The 24,796-nt window shown below is 45.6% G+C and overlaps 7 protein-coding genes across 7 annotated transcripts; 3 read left to right on the forward strand and 4 right to left on the reverse strand.

The window, feature by feature from the left end:
- FOA43_004465 (uncharacterized protein) lies at positions 1-4,064 on the reverse strand (the record flags this gene model as incomplete). The annotated part of the gene is made up of 5 exons (XM_038924704.1): positions 1-962; positions 1,060-1,140; positions 1,320-2,030; positions 2,262-2,322; positions 2,766-4,064. 5 exons carry the CDS (start codon positions 4,062-4,064, stop codon positions 1-3), a joined length of 3,114 nt encoding a protein of 1,037 aa, XP_038780632.1.
- Positions 4,065-4,803: 739 nt separating this feature from the next.
- Positions 4,804-12,108, reverse strand: FOA43_004466 (uncharacterized protein; the record flags this gene model as incomplete). The annotated part of the gene is made up of 1 exon (XM_038924705.1): positions 4,804-12,108. The coding sequence occupies one exon, from the start codon at positions 12,106-12,108 to the stop codon at positions 4,804-4,806; it is 7,305 nt and encodes a 2,434-aa protein (XP_038780633.1).
- Positions 12,109-12,562: 454 nt separating this feature from the next.
- Positions 12,563-14,519, reverse strand: FOA43_004467 (uncharacterized protein; the record flags this gene model as incomplete). Its single annotated transcript, XM_038924706.1, has 2 exons — positions 12,563-14,226; positions 14,516-14,519. 2 exons carry the CDS (start codon positions 14,517-14,519, stop codon positions 12,563-12,565), a joined length of 1,668 nt encoding a protein of 555 aa, XP_038780634.1.
- A 73-nt stretch (positions 14,520-14,592) lies between these two features.
- On the reverse strand, positions 14,593-19,500 carry FOA43_004468 (uncharacterized protein; the record flags this gene model as incomplete). The annotated part of the gene is made up of 1 exon (XM_038924707.1): positions 14,593-19,500. The coding sequence occupies one exon, from the start codon at positions 19,498-19,500 to the stop codon at positions 14,593-14,595; it is 4,908 nt and encodes a 1,635-aa protein (XP_038780635.1).
- Positions 19,501-21,586: 2,086 nt separating this feature from the next.
- Positions 21,587-22,606, forward strand: FOA43_004469 (uncharacterized protein; the record flags this gene model as incomplete). The annotated part of the gene is made up of 1 exon (XM_038924708.1): positions 21,587-22,606. The coding sequence occupies one exon, from the start codon at positions 21,587-21,589 to the stop codon at positions 22,604-22,606; it is 1,020 nt and encodes a 339-aa protein (XP_038780636.1).
- Positions 22,607-22,871: 265 nt separating this feature from the next.
- FOA43_004470 (uncharacterized protein) lies at positions 22,872-23,915 on the forward strand (the record flags this gene model as incomplete). The annotated part of the gene is made up of 2 exons (XM_038924709.1): positions 22,872-22,876; positions 22,919-23,915. The coding sequence occupies 2 exons, from the start codon at positions 22,872-22,874 to the stop codon at positions 23,913-23,915; spliced, it is 1,002 nt and encodes a 333-aa protein (XP_038780637.1).
- A 302-nt stretch (positions 23,916-24,217) lies between these two features.
- Positions 24,218-24,763, forward strand: FOA43_004471 (uncharacterized protein; the record flags this gene model as incomplete). The annotated part of the gene is made up of 1 exon (XM_038924710.1): positions 24,218-24,763. The coding sequence occupies one exon, from the start codon at positions 24,218-24,220 to the stop codon at positions 24,761-24,763; it is 546 nt and encodes a 181-aa protein (XP_038780638.1).
- Positions 24,764-24,796: the final 33 nt, after the last annotated feature.

A 24,796-nucleotide genomic window follows, 5' to 3' on the forward strand; every position in this document is an offset into this window, starting at 1 on the left:
TTATATAGTATATATTTTACCAAAAACTCTTAATCTCTTTATTCCTCCATCTGGAATCATTATCAACTTGACGTGGGTGTAGCTATTGGAGCTAAGTATCTCATACCCGTGCTCTTTATCCGCTTCGGTCTTTGATTTGTCAACGATTTGCTCCCACGATGAATCGTCTGCTCCTACAACCTCTTTATCACTGTCAATACCTTCAACATAAATGTATTCAGGGTAATTTCCTCGATAGTAGGCCGTATCAACAACTATCTTCTCCACTTGAGTCCTAAATCCAAGCTTAATAATAGCCCAGTCACGGTGACCATAGCTACGTGACCTTGTAGTTTCCCAACCATCGGACATATCATGGCCTCTTCCTGGAAGTAATAGGTTACTTGCTGAGCCAAAATGTTCGTCAGATGTACGAACACAAACTCCTCCCTGCAAGCATGAGGCAGTATCAACTATAGTGGAAACATCCAATGGAATAATTGGATAAACCTTACCGTAAAGTCTGAATCTGGCAATTCCTCCATCTGGGTACATTCTTAATCTGACATGAGTATATGCTTTGTCTGTAGGGTCTGGTCTGGCAAAGAACTGCTTCTGAGAAGGACCACAGGCCATTTTGGGGATGACAGAATCCCAACAAACGGTTGAATCTCCGTAATTAGAATCGTCGTCAAGTGTAGTAGCTTCAACACTAATGAATGGGGCTTGATTACCGTTGAAAAAAGCGGTATCTACCTCACAGCCCACCAAAGTAGCACTGGCAACACCCATTTTGAATACTACCCAATCGGCTTCTTCTGGGTTGTGTCTTCTTGTTTCCCATCCATCGTACCAGGCACCAGCGTAGGTGAATTTGGTGGCATCTCTGATTGGAGAAGATGATTTAATCAAGTTTTCAGCAACTGCAAACCATTCATTGGAAGTAGCTAGAACTTTTCCTCCTAGTTTAGCGCCAATGACGTCTATTAAGAATGTTAGTAAGGGTTATAGATGAAGTAATCCAACCCTTAATGATCATCTGAAAACGACTTCAGTGATTAAGGTTGTGGTAACACTTACCAGTATATCTATTCACGACATTGAGTTGAAAATCGGCCTGAGAAAGTTTGGACATGGTTTGCACAAAGACTATGTTGAGTGCTACTGATTTAGTTTATGGATACTTGTTAAAGAATGGATACTTGTTAAGGAATGAATAGTTGCTAAGGAATAAATATTGGTTCTTATCTACGCATGCAGATGGCCGGTTATCGGCGAATACCGAATAGTAGGTCGCGAATCAGCGAATCAGCGTTGAGGGTTGAGCATCAGCTACCAACCTTGTATATGGAACTGGAACTTGGTTATGGTTGGCACCTCATACAAGCATTCACCAGTGTGTAAATTCTTCTCGATGTAAGTGACATTGCCGTTCTTGTCGACAAGTATGACAGTCTGAGTTCTGGTGCCATAGTATTTACCAGTAAGAGATGGATTACTGGTAATTCTAGCCAAGGTTAAGTTTGCTTGAGCAGGTTTTTGGATGGGTGGAATAAATATTGATTTGACCATCTGGTTAAAGCCGTCTTCAAAGCGATATTTGAGCCATGTTTCCGGGTCTGGTGGATTTGCAGTAGAAAGTATATCTAGTAGTTTAGAGACCAATTGTTGTTGAGACCAGTTATTTTGTATGGCCTGTTGAACAGCTCTGTCCAATAGATTTTTACCATGGGTTACTTTGGGCCAAGGTTGTAGAAATGGAGAGTTAGATAACCCTAAAGTTTTATAGAATTGGATTTGATGGAAGGAGGAGTCTAATTTTGATTGATCAGAATGATTGAACACACTAACAGTCTCCTTATAACGGTTGGAAAAGATATAGAGAGGCATTATACCGTGATCACTATGTCTCAATTGACCATACAATAAAGAAAAGCCACCAACATCTTTGAAATCATCCATCTCTTGTTTGATGTGGTTGAGCCAAGACTCAGCGTCGAGGTCTGAGTTCAGAAAGAGAGCTGGAATAGAACCTCGAGAAACTTTGGATACTAAATTTACAGTCATTGGTTCTCTGTAGTTGACCAATACAGCCAAACGACCTGTCTTTGAGATTCCAATCCAGGTACCGTGTTCTGATCGTCCTAAGTCAATTGGACAAAGGATATTGTTGTTGATGAAAGAAGCTGGTTGAGTTGCTCTATCGAAGTATTCATCTCTGTTGGAGAGGATGATGAGAGGATAATCAGGGTGTGAGGTTGTTGAGAGGAGGATGCACATACTTGATGAACGAAGTGAGCGAAGTGTGAGTGGAGGAGTAGTGAACGAAGTGAATGAAGTGAGCTATGAGTGGGGGAGTTGATTGAGGTGAGGGAGGTGAATATGAGTGCGGGGGGAATGAGTGAGGGGAGATAAGTGAGGGAGATCAGTCAGAAAGATCAGTGAGAAAGATCAGTGAGGGCGTTGAATAAAAGCGAATTCCCGATGAGCGAAGTGCCTTAAATATTAAAGCTGCGAGTTGAGCAAGTGACAGTTGAAGTTTCGAAGCTCAACAAAAGCAACTTGACAAAGAATAGACAGACTATTTATTTTTTAGACGCTTAAATTAAAGGGCTTTTGTTTTATTAAACAGTCTTTAATATTTAACTTGTACTAATCGATTCCCCTAGTAATCCAAAATCAACTCACCATATAATCCTTTGAGGATAATCCTCTGTATCCCATGAGAAACTATACGAAATAAAAATAATATAGATAGCTTGAGTCCACATCCATTCCCAAATCACCTCTAATATCAATCGAATCGTCCTATTGTATCTCTTAAACCAAAAAATAGGAACAATTGGCTGTATGGATGGGTTGATTAGTAGTCGGAAAAACACAAATGGTACTATGTAATATCTCGGCTCTATCAAAGGAGATGGCACTATGGTCAATGCAGTGGAGCATAGCAAGGCTATAAACATCACAACGGAAGAGTTGGATGGCGATAACCTGGTGGTACACTGTTTCATCAACTGATAAAGTACATAACAGGTGAAATGATAGACAGGAATAAGTTGGTAACGTGATATCTGGTCACGTGCAATCAATCTTCTCACTAAATAGAATGTATAGTGTCTATTATCGGCAAGCAAGAACGGATGAATGATCGTATAGTTATGAACAATTAAACCAATAAAAGGAATCCAGATTGAGTTGAAAAAAAGTCCCTTCACAGTTAGAAAGTTGTGTTTAATGTAATCCGTCATAATCCCAATAGAGAACCAGAGTGGAGCAGTGAAAAGGGCAGTAAAGAATACCCAGTAAAACATCTGCATTAGATGTAATGACATCTGGTGATTTTGCTTATCTCCAAGGGTTATTCCTCCATTGATAACGACAAAGTAAGCAAATAACAAAGCAACAATGACGTATGGAACTAATAGATACCAGTTCCTCGAAGTCGTACTTAAAAATGATTTAAGGCGGTGTATTGTTCTGGTGTCCGGATGTGTTGATGCAATATCACGTGATTCCATCAAAGCTATCATTGCAAAAGCTGTCCAGACTATGTTGGTTTGTCTCAGAAAGACGGAAAAGAGTCCGAACAAAGCGGAGATTGAAGCATTGAGAAAGTCTGAGCTGAAAGGACGTGTGACAGCTAGAGTGTAAGATAACAAAACTAAACAAGTTGACCAAACATCGGTGTAGAAAAGAGCATAATATATGGCCAAAAGAGGGCACATAAAGATGGAAAGGGTAAGAAAGCCGGGATTCTTCACTTTGGTCCTTAGATAGAAGGTGATAATGGCGATAGTGAGCCCTCCAATGAAATTGAGTGTTCTCAAATTGATAAGATCGCAGTCTACTCCGCCAATGCGAGAGTACAAGGCAGCCAAAAAGTATAAACCAGGTGGTGTGGTAATCTTGGGATCCCAATATGACCAATCACCTTCGCAGAAGGCCTGGGCTTGTCTGACGTGAAAGATTTCATCGATGAAAGGATAGTTAACCACTTGGGAAGTATCTTGATTGAAGATTCTGAGTGGAATAACCCCCAAAGTAGTCGAAACCAAGTCTAAGAGCCCTTCTAGTCGTGACATTTGATAGGTGGAGGAGTTGAAGGATGTGAACAACGGGGAATGAACAGAAATGAATAATTCGAGATGAGGTACGAGAAGCGACCCGTCTATCGACCCGTTAGAGAGAGTTGAAAAGAAATAAATGCTTTATCATGTTGAAAAAGAAATCAAATGCAGAAAAGGGATCAAGTGCAGAAAAGCAATCAAGTTAAAGAGAGAATCAGATGAACAAGGGAGAACAAAGGATAACAAAAGTGAACAAAGGAGAACAAAAGTGAACAAAGAAGAACAAAAGAGATTAAGAAAGCTATATAAAGAGCTCGAAAGTATCAATTCCAGATTAGACGAGCAGTATCTACTTTAGATATGAACAAGAAGTAATTTGCTTCTTGAAACCAACAAAAAGACTATAGTCCCGTGACACATCTAAGGAAATCAACACTAAAGGGTATTGGTATCAGTGCTTAGACTAATCCCCTGATTCAATCTAATTGACTGTTTACTCATACCTTATGTGTTGTACTTGATTAGAGTGTAACAAATCAGTAACAATGTATGTAAGAGTAGTTATTATATTTGATAGATAAAATAGTAATGCAAAGAGTAGTGAAATAGGGATCCCCTTGTGACCTTTTCACAAGAGCGATGATGTACGGTGTACGGATGCTATATCAGAAAGTGGACATAGAACAGACGGTGGCCTATGCACTAATAAATCATACCAAATCAAACTTAACTAATGCTATATCTATATTAAAATTTATGCTAACACATCCTCTTGGTCCGCCTCAAGTTGACCACCTTCTATCTGATTGAAAGCATCGAAATGAATAGGTCTGTGCAATTCGTGATAAAACGGTAAAGGATTATCCAACTTGAGACCATATTTCATGTCACGTGACCATGCATTCGCCACAAATGAGTAATTCCAAACATCCATTTCCGGCACCAGGAAGAAGCCCTTGAAGTTGTCAGTAAGAATAAGAGGGGATTTCTTAACGAACGAGTCCTGATAACCTTCTGGGGCAATTGAGCTGCCCGAAGAAGCGGCGTTTGCTTGGGCCCATTGAATTCCCTGCGTTGTGGCGGTGTTTGCGGCGATGGTAACAGAGCCGGGGGTAAATTCTACCGCGAGGGCCACCGGGAAAACTTGGGCCACTTGGTCCGCTGAGGAGGCCTGGGGGGCAGTAGCAGCAGATGCCGCCACGGTACCCATCAATTCCAAGCCTACCTCGGTCCCCGTCGGCACAGTGTGCACCCATCCAAGTGGTTCCAGTCCCGCTAACAACTTCGACTGAATTTGCTGCAAAGGAAATTCCACCCGGTGAATGTCGCCCACCTGAGGAACCATCGCAATGCACCGCACCTCCTTCACCTGGCCGTTATCAGGCGGAGACACTCCATAGAGATATCCACCGACCTGGGTGCGGGTGTCGGAGCACGCTATAAATTTCGCGAGCAAGTTCTTCGGCATCACATAGGCAAAGGCGTCCACGTCGGCGAGATCGCCGCTTTCCACGTAAACCTTCTGGGCCCTCCGATGAAGGGTTCCCGTGGCTAATGCTCTGGCTCTCCAATCTGCCCGTGAAGTGAATTGCTGAGTTTCTTGCGCATTGGTAGTAACAGTAACGATCTGTTCACCGTGAACATTGGTGGTTACGGTTTTCACCGCGGTGGCCGCGGTGGCAGCGGCAGTGGCTGAAGAGGCCGCGTCGCCCGTGTTCGCACCTTCGATTTCGGCTATCTGCTGTCTGCGCGCCGAAGGAGCATTAATATCCTGACCCAATATAATATCCCTGATCTCGTTATCGGTAAGTGAGTTGATATTCACGGAGTACTTCTTCGAATAGTCGCTAAGAATCATGTCCGCCAACTGGGACTCTATCAATCGCCACTGCTCATCTGATAGTGTGGGCCACAAGTGATGGGCGGCGGTGTGGATAGAACTGTCGGCCCGCAAAATTAATTTTGTTTTGTCGACGTTTACCTGTAGGCCGCGCATGAGTAAAACAAGTCGGTTGAAGGCGGTGAACGATGAACACGTTTTCATCCAGTCATCATAGACGTTGAAAAGTACCATCTGCGGCTCCTTGGCCATACTTACGATTTCCTGAAGCTTATCAATCTTCAAGGCTGCATTAAATGGCATATGTAACTCCGTTGGCCGGATCGAAATGCTTGGAAAATCTAGTAAATGAACCTCCAAAGGGTCCGACAGGCCCTTGCGCGTAATAATAATTTGGCGGGGTTGTTCTTCGCGGGGCAACGAACGAACGAGAGCGGCAACTTCTTCGGCGGCCTTCCATTTAGACAACTGGGTCCGCCGTTTCTGACCCTGGAAAACAGAGCTGTGAATCACCTTTAAGAACAACTGCCCCGTTTTCGGATTCATCATGAACAAAGCTCCGTTAAGAACTTTAACCGCTGTATTTCCTTCAAATGTCGAGTGCGAAACTACCCGATAAACGTTGCTGTCATCAACAATCAGCTTGTTGTCGGAGCTAAATAGCTCCGCATAATTTCTGGAACTAAGAAACGCTTCCTGCGGCTGCGCCTGGTACAATTGAAGTCCCTTTCTGATCCGCTCGCGGAGCACATATAAAGCGGGATTGGCCTTCATGATTGTTTGCATCGCTTTTTGAATAAGCGGTTTGAGACCTGGGAACCAGGTTCCATATGCATCATACATGTTGTACGCCAAGTCGACCGCTATAAGGGCGCCGGTGGTGGATGGATACACGCTGGTATTGTCGGAGGTGTAGTCAAGGAATTTTGCCCGCGCGTACCGCGAAATGTCGTGGGAATCGTAATCCCCGTAACGCAGCTGAACGTCGAACCAAAACGCGGTGGAAGACGCGGTGGACGACGCGATCCGGCCAGTTCCTGCAGACGTTTCCGCGTCAAACAACAACGATGGGCGGCCACACGTCCATCGAGAGGCTGCCGTCAACAAAATGTCTGCCGTCGAAGCATTCATCTTGTACGACTTCCGCGGATGAATAGGTAACTTCTCCACGGCATCGGCCTGCAAATCATCCAAATTACTGTCCAAGACCTGACAAAGATCCACCACCAAAGACTCGTGGATCTTCTGCCACAAATGCGCGCGGAAAATCTGGATGAGCGAAATCTTGAGCGTCGGGATTTTTCCATGGAGAAATACTTCAGTCAAATCCAATTGGACCAAAAAGCCGACGTAAACGTTTGCCCGATTGATCGTCGGCGACCACCATAAAGTGAAGCGCCGATTTGGAATCTGCGATAATCCGGACCGCTGTGCATTGGTGAGCTTCTTAAACTTCATAGTATCTTCGAAACCCGAAGCCTTTTCCCAGAAAAGCCCTTCCCAAGACGAGAACCCGGTTCCCTTGAAAAGTGTATGCTCCAAGATAGTTTCGATGCCGCCAAGCGCTTGAATTACGTCGGTACGATAAGCATTCAAGTTCCATAACTTTCCGTCGTGACGGTCCGACAACCACCAGAACGCATTGCTGTACGCCTCTTGATACCGCTTAAATTGCTTTCTTACTCTGTATCCCTTATCCACCGCCAAAGTCTGACGGTCTTTCTGAAATAGAGTACTGATTCGCGGCAATCCGCGATTCCAGCTTTCTTCCAAATCCTCAAACGTGAGGCGGCGCCGCGATTTTTCCGCGTCGGCGCGCTTCTGAGCAAATTCGGTCCACACCCGCTGAGAATCCAAGAACTCGTTTTCCCAGGTGGTGATGTAACGGAATATCGTTGGGATGAGGCGGTCGTCGTCGTGTGTCATGCCCGCGCGAAAGTGTGTGATTCCCGTATCTGTCTGCCGTGACCACCGCAAGTCGGACGCTGGGATAAGAATGTGGGATGCGCTAAGCATGCCAAGGCCGCCAAGTTCTTTCGGCGTGTAAAACACCGCGGGCGGGAACCGCGACGGCATCTTGGAATTGAGACCAAGTTTCACATGAGTCTGGATCTTTGTTTCGCATCTCACCAACACCTCAAGAAGCTGGGGAGTTCCCACAATGGCTTCTCGGAAGTAGACAAAAAGTGAGAGAAGAGCCGTATTCCATCGGGATGCGATTTTGGTAAACGTGGCGGAGCCCGCGCTCATGAGGATATGGCGGATATTGTAATCGAAAGCGGCGATGGCCTCGGCGGAGACCTGGAGATGTGCGTTAGCGGTGATTTCTTTCGAGGATTCGTCGGTGAGATCCCAGGTACTTTCGGCACCAGCGGAATTGCCGGAGGCAGAAACACTACTAGAAGCTCCTCCGGAACTTGCGGCCACGGGCTGCACCCGCACATCAAAGTCTGACATTTTGAACAAGACATTTGAATTCTCTCTGGAATAAACCGAAGCGAGCGCATCTTCCCAGCGGATGTCCGCCAAAGAAAGTGGCACACGGCCTTGCATCTCCCAAAAGACTGCCCTGCCTAAATGTACGTCGGCCCGCATTAGCTTCATCCTCTGGTCTCGCGGCCAGCATCGGCGGTTGTTGTAGCCGACTATTGAGGCAAAGTTCGGGTCGGGATTGGCATTCAAATAATCCTGGACAAGGTCCGCTGCCTGCCGCCTGGAAAAGCGGAAGAAAATGTGCACCACGTTAAGGTTTCGCGAATAACAGCGAATCGGCGATTTCTTCTGAACCGCTTCCGACGCGAATTCCATGAACTCGTTGGGCCGCTCAGGTTCTCCCGCCAAGTCGGCGGCTCTTTCGGGACCCAAGAGCAGCAGGTCCATAGCCAATCCGTAGTATTGCAGAACAAAAGAAGAAAACTGTAGACCGCGGACTAAGCCGTACTGGTTGACATGCGTCATGTCCTTGTAAGTCAGACCGACGTTGTTCTTGGCGGTGATATAGTCGGCGATATTAGAGTCTACAATGAGTCGGAGCATCTGGTTGAGTAAGGTAAGGTCGACTTTCTCCGCTAGCTTGCCCAAATTCAACTCTATCATCACATTTCGCTGGTCGTCACCGACATCCCAGACGTCCGCCACATTGTTAATTCCCTGACACCATTTATAGACTAAAAGCGGCGGGATCTCCGAATCGGCGGGCTTCACCCAGTTCGGGAAAAGCCCCCGCTTGTCCGCCTCGTACCAGAGATATTGGTCAATGTAGGCATCCACTATCTTCTCTAGCGGTTCTACGTCATAGGTCGGGATGATCTGGCTATAGTTATCCGCCATCTGTAGAGTCAACGGCTTGAAGTTACGCTGAGTAAGCATCGTCTTTTTGATGTTGGCTAGAAACTCGTGCGGGTTGTCGTACGCTTGTTCGATGAGCGCGAGCTCCGATCTCTCGGTGGAGTTGAGCCGCGACTTGGCGGCATAGCGCGACTTAAGATTCTCGAGCGCGAGAACAAGAATCTTGGTGTCGTGCTTGTAATTGACGGGCGGAAAGGGGATTGGAACAAACCGTCGTTCCGACAACCACCACACCATAGTCTTGTACACACCTACAGCCTCGTCGGGAGACACATAAGGTCCATCCTTCTGGTATCCCATTTGCCGCTCCTGCTCGTTTTTGATCCATAGCCGCGTAAGACGGCCCAAGTTTTTCTTGGCCACCGCCTTGTCAACCGTCGCTCCCCGCCGTATCCTCTCGCGGTTATAATGAGCGACAGAGATCCAGCCGTCCGCCTTTGCCTTGACGTACCGCTCGATGATATCCGCCACCGGTTTGGGCATTCCTGGAACTTGCCAAGGAATATTTGCCTTCCAGCACCTCCAGGCCTCACTGAGGTGTTGAAGAACTGTTTTTGATTTGCTCTCCCGCACACCGGGGGGGATCATGTCAAGGATATCCCGCAGAACGGCTGCACGGAGCTCCAAATCGTAGTAAGAATCGACTCGTTGTTTGGTGACTGTTTTGGCCACCTCCTTAGCCTGGCGGCCCTCGAACTGTCGCGAAAGCAAATTTCCCAACCATCGTTCGAGAAGCGGGATGATTCCCCGCAAAAAAAATAGCCATGTCCGCCACGCCGGCTGCCAGAATCCGCAGCCAGGACCCTTTCCGACGGCGGCGTTGAACCGCTGGTAAACGACGTGTTTGAGATCTTTACATGCGCGGATCTGATGCATAACTTTGTATTTGTAGCGGTAGATTCCCGTTAGCTGTCCGACGTGATTGAGTGCATAGTAGATGCCGTCCGCCAATTGATACGCGTCCACGTTGCCGAGTCGATACTGAAGATGCGCGTCGACGATGAGCTTTGTAAGACGAAGAATCTCGCGAATGAGATGGAAAGCATTACCAAAGCGGGATCGCTTCCTTTCCTTGGTGGTAAGTGTCTTTGTCGGTTTAAGGTTGAAATTATAATCAAGATGAAGATAGGTGAGACCGCGGCGATGGATCAGGAGGTTGAGCATGTTGTAGCCCTGTCGGCAAACCTGGATTCCCGCCTCGGTCCAATCAATTGTGGTTTCCTGAAAGTATTTTGTGCCGCGAAGTGAGCGGATAAGCACGGCGGCGGATTCCGCAGGCGGCGCCCTGTGAAGATCGTTGGCAACCACCGTCTTGAGGAGTTTTTGCGCGGAGATTCGCACCTTGACGGGGGAATTTCGAGCCGCGCGATGAAGGTACCAAGGCTTGACCAGCGCAACGTCTTGGGCTCTACGTGTGGTTCCGCTACGGCGATCGAAGGGAGGTGGTGCGGACCAGAGATCGAAAGCGGCAATTGCAGCGGCCGCATCGGTATTGGCATCGGTATCAGAGATCCTGTACCGTGGAATCAACGGTTCTTCGTCCAAAAATGGCGGAAATCCTTCAATTTCCGCAGGTGTCTCCGCTCCTGCTTTTTCACGCTTTTTGACGGCGCGAATCTCCGACAACCGCCTGTCGTAGTAAAACACTGGAGTGTCGGGATCATCACTTCTCATATACATTTCTGTTGGAAAACTATACCAGGAAGTGCAAACGCCACGTACCATCGAGTTATATAGATAAGGAAACGCTACTCTGTACTCAGAACGTAGCGGCCCGCGGTAGATGATTCTGTCCAAGGAGTTGAACTCACTGAAGTCCTCGTCTTCAGGAGCGAGGTCTTTGTTAAGCGGCTCGAACTTCGGCCCTCCAGGTAGTGCAATATTTAAAGCCTTAGCGGTGAATAATGATTCGCGATCAAAAAGATACTGCGGAAAATTAGTGTCGGCAATCTGTAGCGGCGTAGAAAGTCTGTACAAGGCGGACGCGGCAGAAAGAGGCAAGTTCCAGCGGCGGTAGGATGGTCCATTGACGAGTTTGCGAGGGTCGTCGGCGAGTGGTCGATTGTCATAAAGCCATTCGGCAACGGCGGCATCTTCAATAGAATCCAAATCCATGCGAATAGGTTCTGGTGGATCTAAATCCTCTATATAAGCAGAATAATCGATGAACGGTTCCTCGTCGTCAAATGGCGGGAATCTCATACGTTTAAAATGGCGGCGGTCCCTCTTTTCGCGACGCATCTGAAGCCAGGCGGTAGCCCATTGAGCCTCGTAAACTGGGGAAATGACACGCGGAGATTCGTCCACAAACGTGATAGCCCCCGCTATATGATACGCGACACGCACTTCACGGGCCGCTTCCCATGGTGGTGGCATGTTTTCAAGAAGTTTTAGAATGGCGTGCGGAAGATATTTGAGTGCTCCTAAAACGGCCCGCTTTTCCTGTGTGAAACGGCGCGAAGAAAGATCCGCTTGATCGTTGATGATTTTTCGAAGGTGTTCTGGTGGCATCTCCATACGGAGATGAGAGATGCCCCCGTGAGAGCCCTTGGAGCCCCTAAAGCCTTTAGAGCTGGAGCTGACAAAGCGCTTTTTTTGAAGTTGAAGCCATTGCCGCTTCCGCCGCTGCAAAGACTCATCCGCCATAGAATGGCGCGATCGTGTTCGCGATCGAAGTCCTGGTGGGGGCGGAGGTGGCGGCCGCAATTGCGGTCCAAGAGCTCCGCGACTAATATGACTCCGTGATGGAGGAGGAGGAGGAGGAGGCGGTGCCCGATGACCGCCGTTGGCACCGTTGGTACCGCCGGCGGTTCGCCTTGAACGTTTATTTCCTAGTCCTGGCGGAGGTGCTGCATGATGTTTCGGAGGCATACTCGCAATTTAATGGTGTCGGAAATAAGAAACGAAAGTGAAGGTTAGTTGATATGAAGTGAAAAGTCTGACGCTATAAATTTTTCTTAAGGAGATTCCCTTTTGGGTAAGCTGTTTGCACCGCCCCAAATCAGCTACGGAGTTAGAACCAGGACTAAGGAGTTAAGGAGTTAAGGACTGAGTTAAGGACTGAGTTAAGGACTGAGTTAAGGACTGAGTTAAGGGCTGAGTTGAGGACTGAGTTGAGGAGCTGAGTTGAGGAGCTGAGTTGAGGAGCTGAAGGTTAATGGGATAAGTTTCTCCAAATAAGTATTCAGTGACTAGTCATTACTGAGGTGTCTACATATAATGAGATACCTATCTCCTTTTAGTACCACCTAAATAAGGAATTCGTCTTGACGATGGTGTATGACAAGCATTTTGATAGTGACTAGTAACTAATTATTTATATCCCCTACTCTTTGCTCTTTCTCTCACCTGCTTCTCTGGCTATGGATCTTGCTTCTTCTATATCATGAGAAGTTCCATATGTCAAATCAGTAGCATATTTATAGGCCTGTTGCCAATTCTGAGCCTCTAATTCGTGTTTAGCTAGCCATAATCTGGCCTTAGAAGACTCGTCTGTAGCTCCTTCTTCAGCCTCTTCATTTAGACACCATATCATATAGCTTTTGGTGTTCTTAGAATCTCCTATTTCGGAATATAGAGTAGCCAGTTTGTAAAGTATCGAGGAGTCTGTCTCACTACTTACGTTCAACGCTTTTTTGTATGATTTGACAGCGTCTTCAAACTCTCCGAGTTTCTCACAACAATTTCCAATGGCTTGCCACATTCTTTTATCTGTTGGTTTCAATTCACATGCTCTTTGATAGTAATAAAGAGAGTATAAATTCATGTCTAGCACCTCATAAGCCTGTCCAAGTCCGTACCAAGCCCGAAAATCTTTATTATTACTATCAACGGCTCGTCTATAACTCTCTATTGCAGCATGAGAGTTCTTTAGTTCTACAAACTCGTGGCCCATAAGAGTCCATGCACTAAGACAATTTCTGTCGAGCGAAAGAGCCCTTTTGTAGTACATAATGGCCTTCTGATGGTCAAATTTTAACGAGTAATAATTGGCCACGATACAGCAGGTTTCAGGACGTAATGGATCAATTTTAAGAGCGTGCTGTGCTAAAAACGAGAGCTTAGACTTCTTCTCCATGACGTAGAGAATGTTTGAATAGGTATCCATATCGTCCAAACGCAGCGGATCTGAAGTCAAAACAGAGTCAAAGATGCTTTCAGCAGCTTGATAATCTAACGCATTGTAGCATACGAGTGCTTGTTGAATCTTGACGAAGCTGAGTCGTGGGAAAAGCTGTAAAAGGAAATTGAGGTGATTGTTGACCTCAGTAGAACCTTGAAAGAATTCCTGATGAACAACCACTTCAAAGAAGACAACCATAACGTGGAAACTCCTGTTCTCGGAGAATCTGGAGTTCCTTGAGAACTTGGAAACCATTGAAATAGCCTCCTGAAAGCTGCTCAAGCACTCGATCAACTCCCTCCAACACGACCAGTTGAAAGGATACAATGTAAGAGACTGGTAGAACAATTCCTGAGCGCTTCTGAAGTCGTTGGATGACTTCAAGGTGACGATTCCCGCCAAATAGAGTAGAAATGGATCATCAAGTCGACCGCTAACATCCTTACACCAGCTTAATTCCTTGAGCACCTGAGAGAGAGCCATGTTGCTAGTTTTACCGTCTTTCTGACCCAATACTCCGTCAGAATCAAACTGTTTACGCTTCTCGCCGCTGAGATACATCGCATAGAGCCGTAGAAACACAGCCTTGTTACTCTTACAACCTTTGAGCACGTGACCACATCTATCAAACTCTTTACAGTTGAAATACGAAGATGCCAAGAGGATTCTTTCAGCATCTTTCAGTTGCACTGGATCCAATTGATTTGATTTCTTTGCAGAAGAGTGTTTTGTTTGAGAAAGGGCAAATATTTGCTCTTGTGTTAGAGGAGACATTCCATTTAAAGCCTCTGCTGCCCACTTACTGGCCTGATATAAATGGAGGTCAGCAAGGACCGTGGCTGCCTCTAAAAGGGAGTTTCTGAGGTCTATTAGTTGGGAGAAGTCCATGATGATTGATGGTGAGGAGAGAAGATGAGTGATGGTGAGAAGACGACAAGTGAAAGTATGTGGCTGATGTGATAACTGAAGATCTGTGGCGTAGCCAATTGTATGGAGTACCAAGTCAATCCTGTTATAGTATCCGTACACGGCACAAGGGGTCTCTAGTTCACTACTATGCTATGTTATACTCTAATCTAGTGATATTTCAGGTTTTGGTTTAGATAACTGAGAGAATGTCACGTGACAGTATCAACGTGCTATCAAATCAGATACCCATACGGAGATTAATCTACAGGAGGTAATAACTCTAAAGGAAATTGTCTAAACAAATACAAAGAACATAAACGATGCTAGTTAGCGTCGCCAGCTGGCTTAGCCTCACCAGTTGACTTAGCCTCTCCAGCTGGCTTAGCCTCACCAGCTGGCTTAACCTCACCAAACTCACCCTCAACATCTGACTCAGCCACACCTCTCTTATTGATCCTCTTCTTCAACAAGACAGCCTGCTTTGACAGCCACTTAACTGGATCATGCTTCTTTGGAACTCTAAACAACCAGTATAAAAATATAGTGGCAGCAATGTTGAACACTATGTAGGCCCAGAAGATACCGGAATCCTCCCAAACAGTGAACTGTAAAGCATTAATAGTGTCCAAGTAAGCATCAGTATTGTTCATCTCACAGTACTGACAGCTCACAGCAGAAGTAGGATCCACTAAATAACCTCCAGCAACCGCCATATAAGGACTCATGTACATTTCACATGTCTCCAAAGGAGGAGGAGTCATGACTAATAACTCTTCCTCAGTACAAGTAACAGGAGAGTCTCCAATAGCTGCTCTAAGGAAGCCAGCTATCCAATAGGTGAAAGGAGAGACACGATACATGAAGATCCAGAAGCCAGGAAGATTGTCCTTAGAAACAAGAACACCGCAGAAGAGAAGGGCTAAAGAGAAGAGTAAAATAGCCATATTAGCACCGTTCTGATCCACCTCAATACCAGCTATGCAAGCCTGACCTAGAGTAGAAGTCCAGATATAAAACTGAATGACTAAGAGCCAAAGAGCAACAGCTCTAGTACTCCTATCGTGTGTCAAAATAGCGTTATGAGCAAAATCGACAGGGAAATAGAAGCAAAGAAATGCTATAGTACCACTGAGGATCATCCAGGGAATCTCTACAGTGATTTGAGCACAGATAAAAGCGAGCCAAGAGAACGTTCTTGAAGGTCTTTCACGAACTTCGTATAAAGAACGTTGTGCAACGTAATGAGGAAGCATTTGTTCAACCAAGATAGCAAATAAGGCAGTAAACATAAAGACAGAGAACATTTGATTCTGTAGTCCTTGAATAGAGTTGGTTACTTTGAAGAAGGTGAAGCCATTAAGCAATGAGCAAAGAATGACCAACGAGAGCTTTGAATAGATGTATGAAGGAGATCTCCAGTATTGTTGGAACACTCTTTTAGTGACATAGATGTACTGGATGAAGATAGATGAAGCATAAGATGACTTCTGGATTCTTCCCTCTCTTCCCTTTTGGGTGAACACCGACATAGTACGAGTAACTGTTCTGGAGATAGATCTAGACAATGATTCAGATGAGCTGGCTGGTAACAAGTCTGAACCATCGGAGATATCGTGCTGAAGTCTATTAAGCTCCTTCGAGACTTCCTGATACTGAGAAGATTGTAACCAAACCTTATGCCAGTCTCTATCAGGATGAACACCGGGAGCAGCACCAATGGCCTGAAGCATCCATTCGGCAGGATTGGCATTAGGAGGACAAGGAATCGAACCATTGGACTCAAAATATGAAATCATCTTCTGAGCATCATCACCTATCTCTCCATAGAAGACTGTTTGACCTCCAGACTTGAGTAAAAGAAGGTTGTCGAACTGTGAGAAGAGCATAGCAGAAGGCTGATGAATAGTGCACATAATTGCTTGACCGCTGTTAGAGAGACGTCTAATTAAGCAAAGAATGGACCATGCTGTCTGAGAGTCCAAACCGGATGTTGGTTCATCCAAGAATAGAAGCAATTTAGGCTTGGCAACAAGTTCAACTCCAATAGTGAGCCTTTTACGCTGTTCTACATTCAATCCTTCTCCTGGAACACCAACAACAGCATCTGCATAGTTCTCCATCTCCAAAATATGGATGATCTTCTCAACATACAAGTTTTTATCAGCTTTAGAAACAGCATTGGGTTGTCTTAAGTAGGCAGAAAACCGGAGAGCCTCACGAACTGTCGATGTTTCTAGATGTAAGTCTTGTTGCTGAACATATCCAGTAGATCTTTGGAATGACTTATCACGAAGCTTTGTATTGACAAGCATGTCACCTGAGACAACACCCATGGTTATTCTGTCAGCAAGAACATCAAGTAATGTTGTCTTACCAGCACCAGAAGCTCCCATAAGAGCTGTTAAGGTACCTGGTTTGACCCATCCATCGACATCATCTAAAAGACGTCTTGTGGATCCCATATAGGGGATGTCATAACGGACGTTGTGCCAGTGAAAGATGTCATTACCTGAATCGAGCTGCATGAGAGCTGAGGTAGTAGCACTAGCGGCACCCCCTGCATCTCCCGCACCCCCTGCAGATCTCGCACCCCCTGCACCTCCCGCACCCCGTGCAGCAGCAACATCATACGACGACTCTCCACTTCCACTGACCTCCTTATCATCTGCCAATAGCGCAGTCGCACCCGCAGAACCACCTAACTGCAACTCGGGGTCATCGGCTTTTCCCCTGACGCCCAACTTACCCTCCTTACGCATCTTACGTAACGAGCTTCTAAGGAAAATCGTCTTCTCACCAGTTTGACGAGCGCTCATATTGAACTCAACAGCAAACAAATAAGTTCCAAGAAAGAAGACCATGAAACCAATACAAATACCCCAGTTTCTCCACTTATGAGAATCTCTATATCCAAAAGCAACATCAATGTACCTGTTACCAGTAATAGAAGTCTCTCCAGGAACAGCACCAAGACAATCGCACACTTTATAAGCCATAGGTATCTCGTCGTAATCTCCACCTTGAGGAACTATCGTGGTACAGTTGATTTCTCTTGAGACAAACTCATTGACCATCATAGCTTCAAAAACATAGGCTATAGGATTGATATAGTTAATCCAACGAGACCAACCAAGCATATATCGAGTAGGAACAACAAAACCAGCATAGATGGCCATTGCCAAAACAACTATAGCAGCAGGAGTCATTGCCTGGGATAAAGACTTGGTGAACGAACCAATAGAACGGAAAAGATGTGACATCAAGAAGAGAGAAGTGGTTGCAACAAGAAGATAGAAGAAAAAAGCACCAGCCTTACGCTTAAAGTTGACCATAAAGTAAAGGGTAACGTTGAAAGCTATCGAGGTGATGAATTTAGTAGGTATTTCGGAGACAATAGATCCAAAAGCCTCAGCAGAAGGATGATATAGACCGTATTCCTTATGTTTTTCCACTATAGGACGAGCTTCATATAAGGCAAACACCTCCAATAGAGACATAAGAGAATTGAATAGGCACGCAAAGAAAAGACATGCTCCACGGTCATAAACGTCTCCTGTAGTGTTCGATAAGTTGAAGAAGACCGAGCCGTTAAGTAAAGCCATGACGAAATTGACGCAGACTGTAAACGCAGGTAAAGTAAGATCATTACGAAGCCTTTGAAAGGCACGAGTAGTGAGATATCTGATCTGCATGCCATAAGAGACGGTAAATGGTTCACTGCCACGCAAATGACGGGCCTGTTTGGCCTTTTTAGAGGCATAGATCTTCTCTCTAAACTGATCAACGTCTTTCAAAGTATCAGTTTCATAGGCGTCGATCTCTTCACGAAGCTGTTGAAATTCTGGAGACTGTTTCCAGAGCTCTTCAAACTCTAGAGGAGTTCTAGGAACCTTATTTTCGAAACCAGGCCTGGCTGTTCGTTCTGAAGGAGACGATAGAGAGGTCAAAAAGTCGGCCGTCGTTTGCCGGGCCGGACATAACCATCCCTGACGTTCAAAGAAGCTCTTGGCAGCCTGAGTGTTGCCAAAGAAGATCTGATGACCCTCATAAAGTAAGATCACGGTGTCAAAGAGATCGTAGGTCGATTGAGAGCACTGATATATTGAGACGATCGACGTGGTATCAAGGACGGTCGATGAGAGCTTTAGGCACTTGACAAAATTATCGGCCGAAGCAGAATCCAAACCCCTGGTAGAGTTATCCCAGCACTGGAGCTTGGCACCGCATAGAGACACTTCTGCAATGGAGACTCTCTTTCTCTCACCGCCGGAGACTCCTCTAATGTACTCGTTACCGACTTTTGTTCCGTAGGTATGAGACAAACCGTACATAGCCATGTAGACCCTGGTCATATGTTCCGCATAATCCTCCCGCGAGACGCCCGGTAGCCGGTTCTGCGGAACCTTCATGAGCGATGCGAATTTAAGGGTCTGGCCCACGGTTAAATGCGGGAAGTGGATCTCTGTTTCCGCGTTGTATATAACTTCCCCCCGGTAATGTTTGGCCACCTCTTCCGGGGTCATTCCCTCGTAAGTAATTTTGGCTGCCGGGTCAACGTGGTAGCCATAGGTTTGTGCAGCAAGAGTTTTAAGAAGAGTGGAACAGCCAGCACCGGGACGGCCAAGGACAACCACCAAGGAACCCGGCTTAATTAAGCCGTCCATGGGCTTGAGAATATCAAACACATTATCTTCGGGGTGGATAGTACTTCGGGTTAATTTGAACAGCTTCTCTACCCAGTTCAAGCAATCTGCCTTGTAATCTGTATCAGTAGCTCCACCGTAGCATCTTAGATCTTTGTAGAGAACTCCCAATGAGTACGGCTTGTAGTAATCGACGTCCTGGTCTTGGATGGCTCGAATGTTTTTAATCCATTTCTTGGCACTGAATTCGCCACTGTTTGGATCGAGTCGTGGATCTTGCCCGGTGAATGGTGAAATACCGTCCACCTGGATCTGGGAAAGCCTGGTAGATTGGTGGGAGAGAGTCTGTATAAGCCGTGCTGCGAACCCGGTAGGCTCCCCCGCATTTTTAACCTCTGGCCGGTATGTTTCTTCTTCGGTGGCCCCGGTGGCCCCGGTAGCTCTGGTGCCTGCAGTAGTGTCCACGGCTCCTCCGGCTTCTCCGGCCCCTACGGCTGCAACTCCAGGGGCTTCAGCTACCCCGCCAATGGAAGCAATACTCCTCTCAGTAATCTGCCTCGCTAAGTCCTGGATCTCCGTCTCATCCATTCCATTATATTCATCCTTTTCAGGTTCAACTCTGATACTCATCCTGAAATTTGCTAGCTCAAAACCGTTTTGTTATCTTTTTCATTATGTCCAAATTATCTCCTTATATAAGATCTCCCGAATTGTCCCCGATGGACTGATAGAATGTGAAAATATAACAACCATGCAGGCAACCCGCAGCTAAACATGCAGACTAATGGCTGCGTGGGAGGTTATACTGTGTTCGCGGTGGTTTATGGGGATGTGGCGGTCTTTGAAGCCGTGGCTACTGGGGGGACCACTCTACCTCCCGCGTCCAGATCCTATACTCCCCTACAAACTCCCCCCAGTCGGCCCCCCAGTCGGCCCCAAAGTCGGTCCCAAAACGTCGGCCCCTCGGACTAGCAAGCTGAAATAGCACCATAATCGGTAGAACTATTGCCCCGAGCTTGCTATCAACTTCCTTGCACCACTTATGTGTGCAACGTCATCAAGTTTGCTTCTCTTCACATGTAACTGAATGACAGTCAACCGTGTTTACCTGATTTCTGAAATTTTCACCAAGGTTCTGGTCGGCTCCTTGGTTCCTTGAATCGTAGTGTCCTCGGTTTTTTAGTTCCTCCATTTCTCCGTTTCTCCCTAATAATGTTCTCGTTTATCAGCTACTCCTCCCAGCTCGTCCCCACTCCTGCCTTCTCATCCAGTACTTATTCAGTATACTCACTGGTGGTGGTGTCCCAGTAAACCCTGGTGCACCCGTGCTAACCCCTTCCCTTCCTTCCCTGCGTACTCAAACTCTTACGACTTTTATTACTTTCTCAAAGGTTTCTTTTTCTTCTCTCGGGAAATTTGTTATTGTTTCTTTTTACTGCAAAAGAAATTCTGCAATTGTATTCGCCATATGGCATTTTGGAAATCTTCAAGTATGTTCAACTTCTCCCAGACCTGTTTTATTTATTTCTTTCTGGTTTCAGGAGTCCGGGCTAATGTTATGGATCGTCCCTGGGCTGAAAACAACAGCGTTAAACCACTAGTTCGACCTCTTCATATATTTAGAATGGTATAGGCTATGCAGTACTCAAAGTCCGAGACTGAAATTCCCTTCCTGTTTCTGGCCAAATGTGGTTTTATGTTCATCCTCACGACAAATTCGTCGAAAATGATGCGGACTTGATCGAAAGCAGAGCTCCTCGATGAGAAAAACGTGATCTTTTGGGAAACTAGTTGTGGGCGGTGCTAGCGGCAGGCTGTGTTAATCTCCCCCAGGTTGTCGAAAGCGCCGCTAAACTCTAACCGCACGGCCACGATGTTGAATATTTGATTGTTCATTCTTTCCTATTCGGTAATAAATGAGACCACTTGGAATAGTGTTCCTTTTTTGGCAGATTCTCTCTAATCCCAACAAGTGGCCGTGTTTTTTTTCAATAACCTTTACTTGTAGTTTGTACTGACTATCAATTATCATTCTACGGCATGACTGAAGCTACCATTTAACAGCCACAAGCAGCCACTGTCTCTCACTGACAGCCAGCAATAACCATCAACAGCGGTCTCTTTAGTCCCGTCGGTCCTCTGTTCACCCCCAAATTCGATTTAATACAACTTTTGTCGAATACTTCCAATCCTTAAAGAAAAAAGAAACGACTCCCAGTTTCCATCGCGTCTGCAGTCCGCTAGGCATTTGGCATCGCGCCTGCAAATTCTCTGCGGACTCCTGCAAGCTGCCTGGATGCCTGCACGGCCGGGATGCCTATACGGCCTGGACTGCCTGTTGACTCCTCCAAATTTTGTGTGAACTTTTTGCTAACCTCCTGCAAACTCTTGCAAACTCCTGCAAACTTCCTGCAAACTTCCTGCATATAGCTTGCCTAATTTAGTTCATGCGGCTGCTATTAATTGATTTGTATTATCTTTTCGACTGTGTCTATCTGTCTTCAGAGAAAGTCTTAAATTAAAGGCCGAACCAGAATTCCGAGGTGCTTCTTGATGTCAAAGAATGGTAGGTTTTCAAGCCAGATATAAATATCGGTTGAAGGCTCATCGAATCTGGTTTTATCTAGTGTGCTAACACATAATCGTTTTCTCCACTATATTTTCGATATCAACCATGTTTAATCCTATTAACGATTCACAAATAACAAATCCTATGACCGTCCCAATGACCACGTCCGATAGTTTAGGCATCAACGATTCTATGAGTGCCTCTAATTGGTTTTCTGAGTTACAAGACCAGCCCGCAGCTACTGTGTCCAACTCAACTTCAATAGAGAGAAATAGCTCCATAACCTCTTCCTCTACTAATTATTCATCAGTCTCTAACGATGATGACTTACAAGAATTTCCAACCATCTTCGATTATCCACAACAGGAGGGCTCAGAGCTCTCGGAAGTCACTTCCAAGTCATCTGTGGATAGTGCACTCAAAATGAAGTCCTCTTCGATTCTTCCACCGGGAAGTGATGCTGGTTTGGACTTTATGACGTCGTTCATTAAGCAGGAGGAGCAGAATATTCCATCTGCCTCTATTTCCGTGAGTGCTCCAGTGGGGTCTCCAGTAAGTGTCCCAGTGAAATCTCCAATAAGATCTCCAATGAGATCACGTGCTCTTAGAAGACCTAAGAATCCTCAGAGAAAGTCTAGTAGCCGCAGCTCTGTATCCACAGCGTCTACGGCGTCTACGGGGTCTGTGAGATCTTTAGATCCATTTGATTCAGCCTTTGGAGCATACGGGTCTTCGGGGTCTACGGGTTCTTCAGGTTCCGCTGGGTCTTCAGGTTCTGCTGGGTCTTTGGGGTCCACTGGATCACTAGAAGCTTCAAGCCTGAGAACTAAAAAGCCTCTGAATCCTCATCAACGAAGAGCACACAACAAAATAGAGCGCAAATATAGAATTAACATTAATTCGAAAATTGCCAATCTACAGAAATTAGTACCTTGGATGTGCAATGAGGGAGTGGCTTTTGAAGTAGAATCAAAGGAGGGAGACTCCAAGTTCATGGGAGATCTAAGGCCGGAAGCTCGCAAGTTAAATAAGTCAATGATTCTCGATGTTGTGACTAAGTATGTGATCCATTTGAAGGAGGAGAATATGATGCTTAGAAGCCAACTTAGAGACTATGAGAGCTAATGATTAATGAGAACTGATGATCAATGAGAGCTGATCAATGAGAGCTAATGATTAATGAGTAGTTATGTATTAATGAGTTAATGAGTTAATGAGTTACAATGTAGAGTAATCTTATTGAAGGTGGGTTCTGTCTCGGGGTGAAATCTAGTCGGGCCTGTGGAACCTACCGTGAAGCTTACGGGGCCTGTGGGAACCTACCGGGATGCGGCAGCATATCTTGCTTTCTACTTATATCGCTTCCCTTCCTCCTTACATCGATAATACTATGTCGTTCCTCTCGAACAAATCCTTCAATAGCCTTCGCCCTACAAGCAGGGCTCCTCCTGAAGAATCAAAGAGCAAGTCTGCCAAAGCAATGCACGTGACCCAAAGAGTGTTGACGATCAAAAAGAGAAGAGTAGGTAAGGGTAAGAGGCTTGTCCTGGACAGTTTGTCTTCATCGGGAGAAAGAACTACAGGAAAGAACAAGAGAGTGAGCAAATCGAGTGCGTACGTGGTAAATCTGGGGATTGCCAATGCCATTGAAGAACGGAATAGATTGGAAAATGACGTTCTTATAGAGAAGAGCGAAGTTGATGAACTCCTCAATAGTATCGATGTGGATCAGATGAAGCAAAACACAAGGAAACTCGGCCGAGAGATTGTGAAAATGGGAAAGAGGGATGTACCAGGTGTACCAGGGATATCAAATGTATCAAATGATATACCGAAGGCTGTTCCAACTGACGACATGGATTCAGTATTTGAAGAAATCCGGAAGTCACGTGACCAGCTTGATAAGCATAGTGTGTATGATGATTCTTGGAGAAGGAGGGAAGTTGAGAAGAAGTACGCGGAAAAGAGGCCAGAATTTAGGCCAGCGGTACTTAGTAGACAGCAATTGAGAGATATAGTAGATGAGAAGATAGAAGTAGTGAAGGAGATAGTTGAAGGGAGGAAGAAATCGCACTTCTACAAGCTGGCTAAGCAGTACAGCAGAAGTTCCAGCAAACCATTTTTAACAGATCTGGAGTTGATCAATCTACCGAAACAAAGATATTTTGGATACTTTGGAGTGGTACGGTCGTATATTATAGCGAAGAGAATAGAGGAGAAGTTAGGGATGATAATTAGGAGTGAAAGTAAGGAGAATAAGGTGATAGAGTTCTGGGGGGTAAATTATTATGCTTTGTATGTGCTTACACCGGAGGTAATTGCACGAATGGTTAAGCAAGAAATGGGATTTGGGACTCTACATGAGGCCTATGAGGAGATGGAGAAGACGAATGATTATGGGTTGTTTGTGATGGATAAGGTTAAATTGGAGTGAGCCGGTGGCAATCACGTGCATTGTATCTCGTGCCTGATGTCTCGTGCCAAATGCCTCGTGCTTAATGTATCGTGCTCATTTTTCACTTCGTGGCGTGCTGGGCCCCCGTCGTGCGCGCACAAGAAAATTTTTCATGTGAAAATTGACAAATTGGCTTACAACGTTTGTTGCCCTCTTAATACATGATTTTCTTCTTGATCAAACATTAATTTCATCTTCCATAGAGTTTTCGAAGGAGGTTGTTTCAGTGTGTCGTTGTGAGGAGTCTTATTTTCTTGCGTATTGTTTAATTTGTTGTCATAATGGCTTTTTTCCCAAGAACCTGCTATAAGTGTGGTATGACTGGTCACAAGGCTGAGGACTGTCCTCAGGCCCAGAGATTATGTTATAACTGCCATTCTCCAGATCATGAGGCAAAGGATTGTCCTATGCCTAAGCAGAACACCCAGAAGCAGTGCTTTAACTGTGGTAAGGTTGGTCATATTCAGGCAGAGTGCCCTGAACCAGCCCATTCCCAGGCCAAGTGCTACAACTGTGGTAAGGTTGGTCACATTGCCAAGGATTGTTATGCTCCAAAAAGAGTCTCTGATAAGGTCGTTTGCTATAATTGTGGAGGTGCAAACCATATGGCTAAAGACTGTAGAGCTACTCCTGTTAAGTGTTACAACTGTGGTCAAACTGGTCATCTTGCCAAGTTTTGCCAGAGCACTAAGACTGATGCTGCCCCAGCCATTTCCACTAGATCCAATGTTTGCTTCAAGTGTGGAGAAGAGGGTCATATTGCCAAGTTCTGTCCTTTGAATGAGCAGGAAGAGGAGCCTGAGGCCGTTGCAGAGCCTGAGGCTTAAGTCTCGTGAATCGAGACTGGTGATGGTCGTTAT

Source organism: Brettanomyces nanus, chromosome 4 (genome assembly GCF_011074865.1).
Source record: "Brettanomyces nanus chromosome 4, complete sequence".
NCBI lineage: Eukaryota > Fungi > Ascomycota > Pichiomycetes > Pichiales > Pichiaceae > Brettanomyces > Brettanomyces nanus.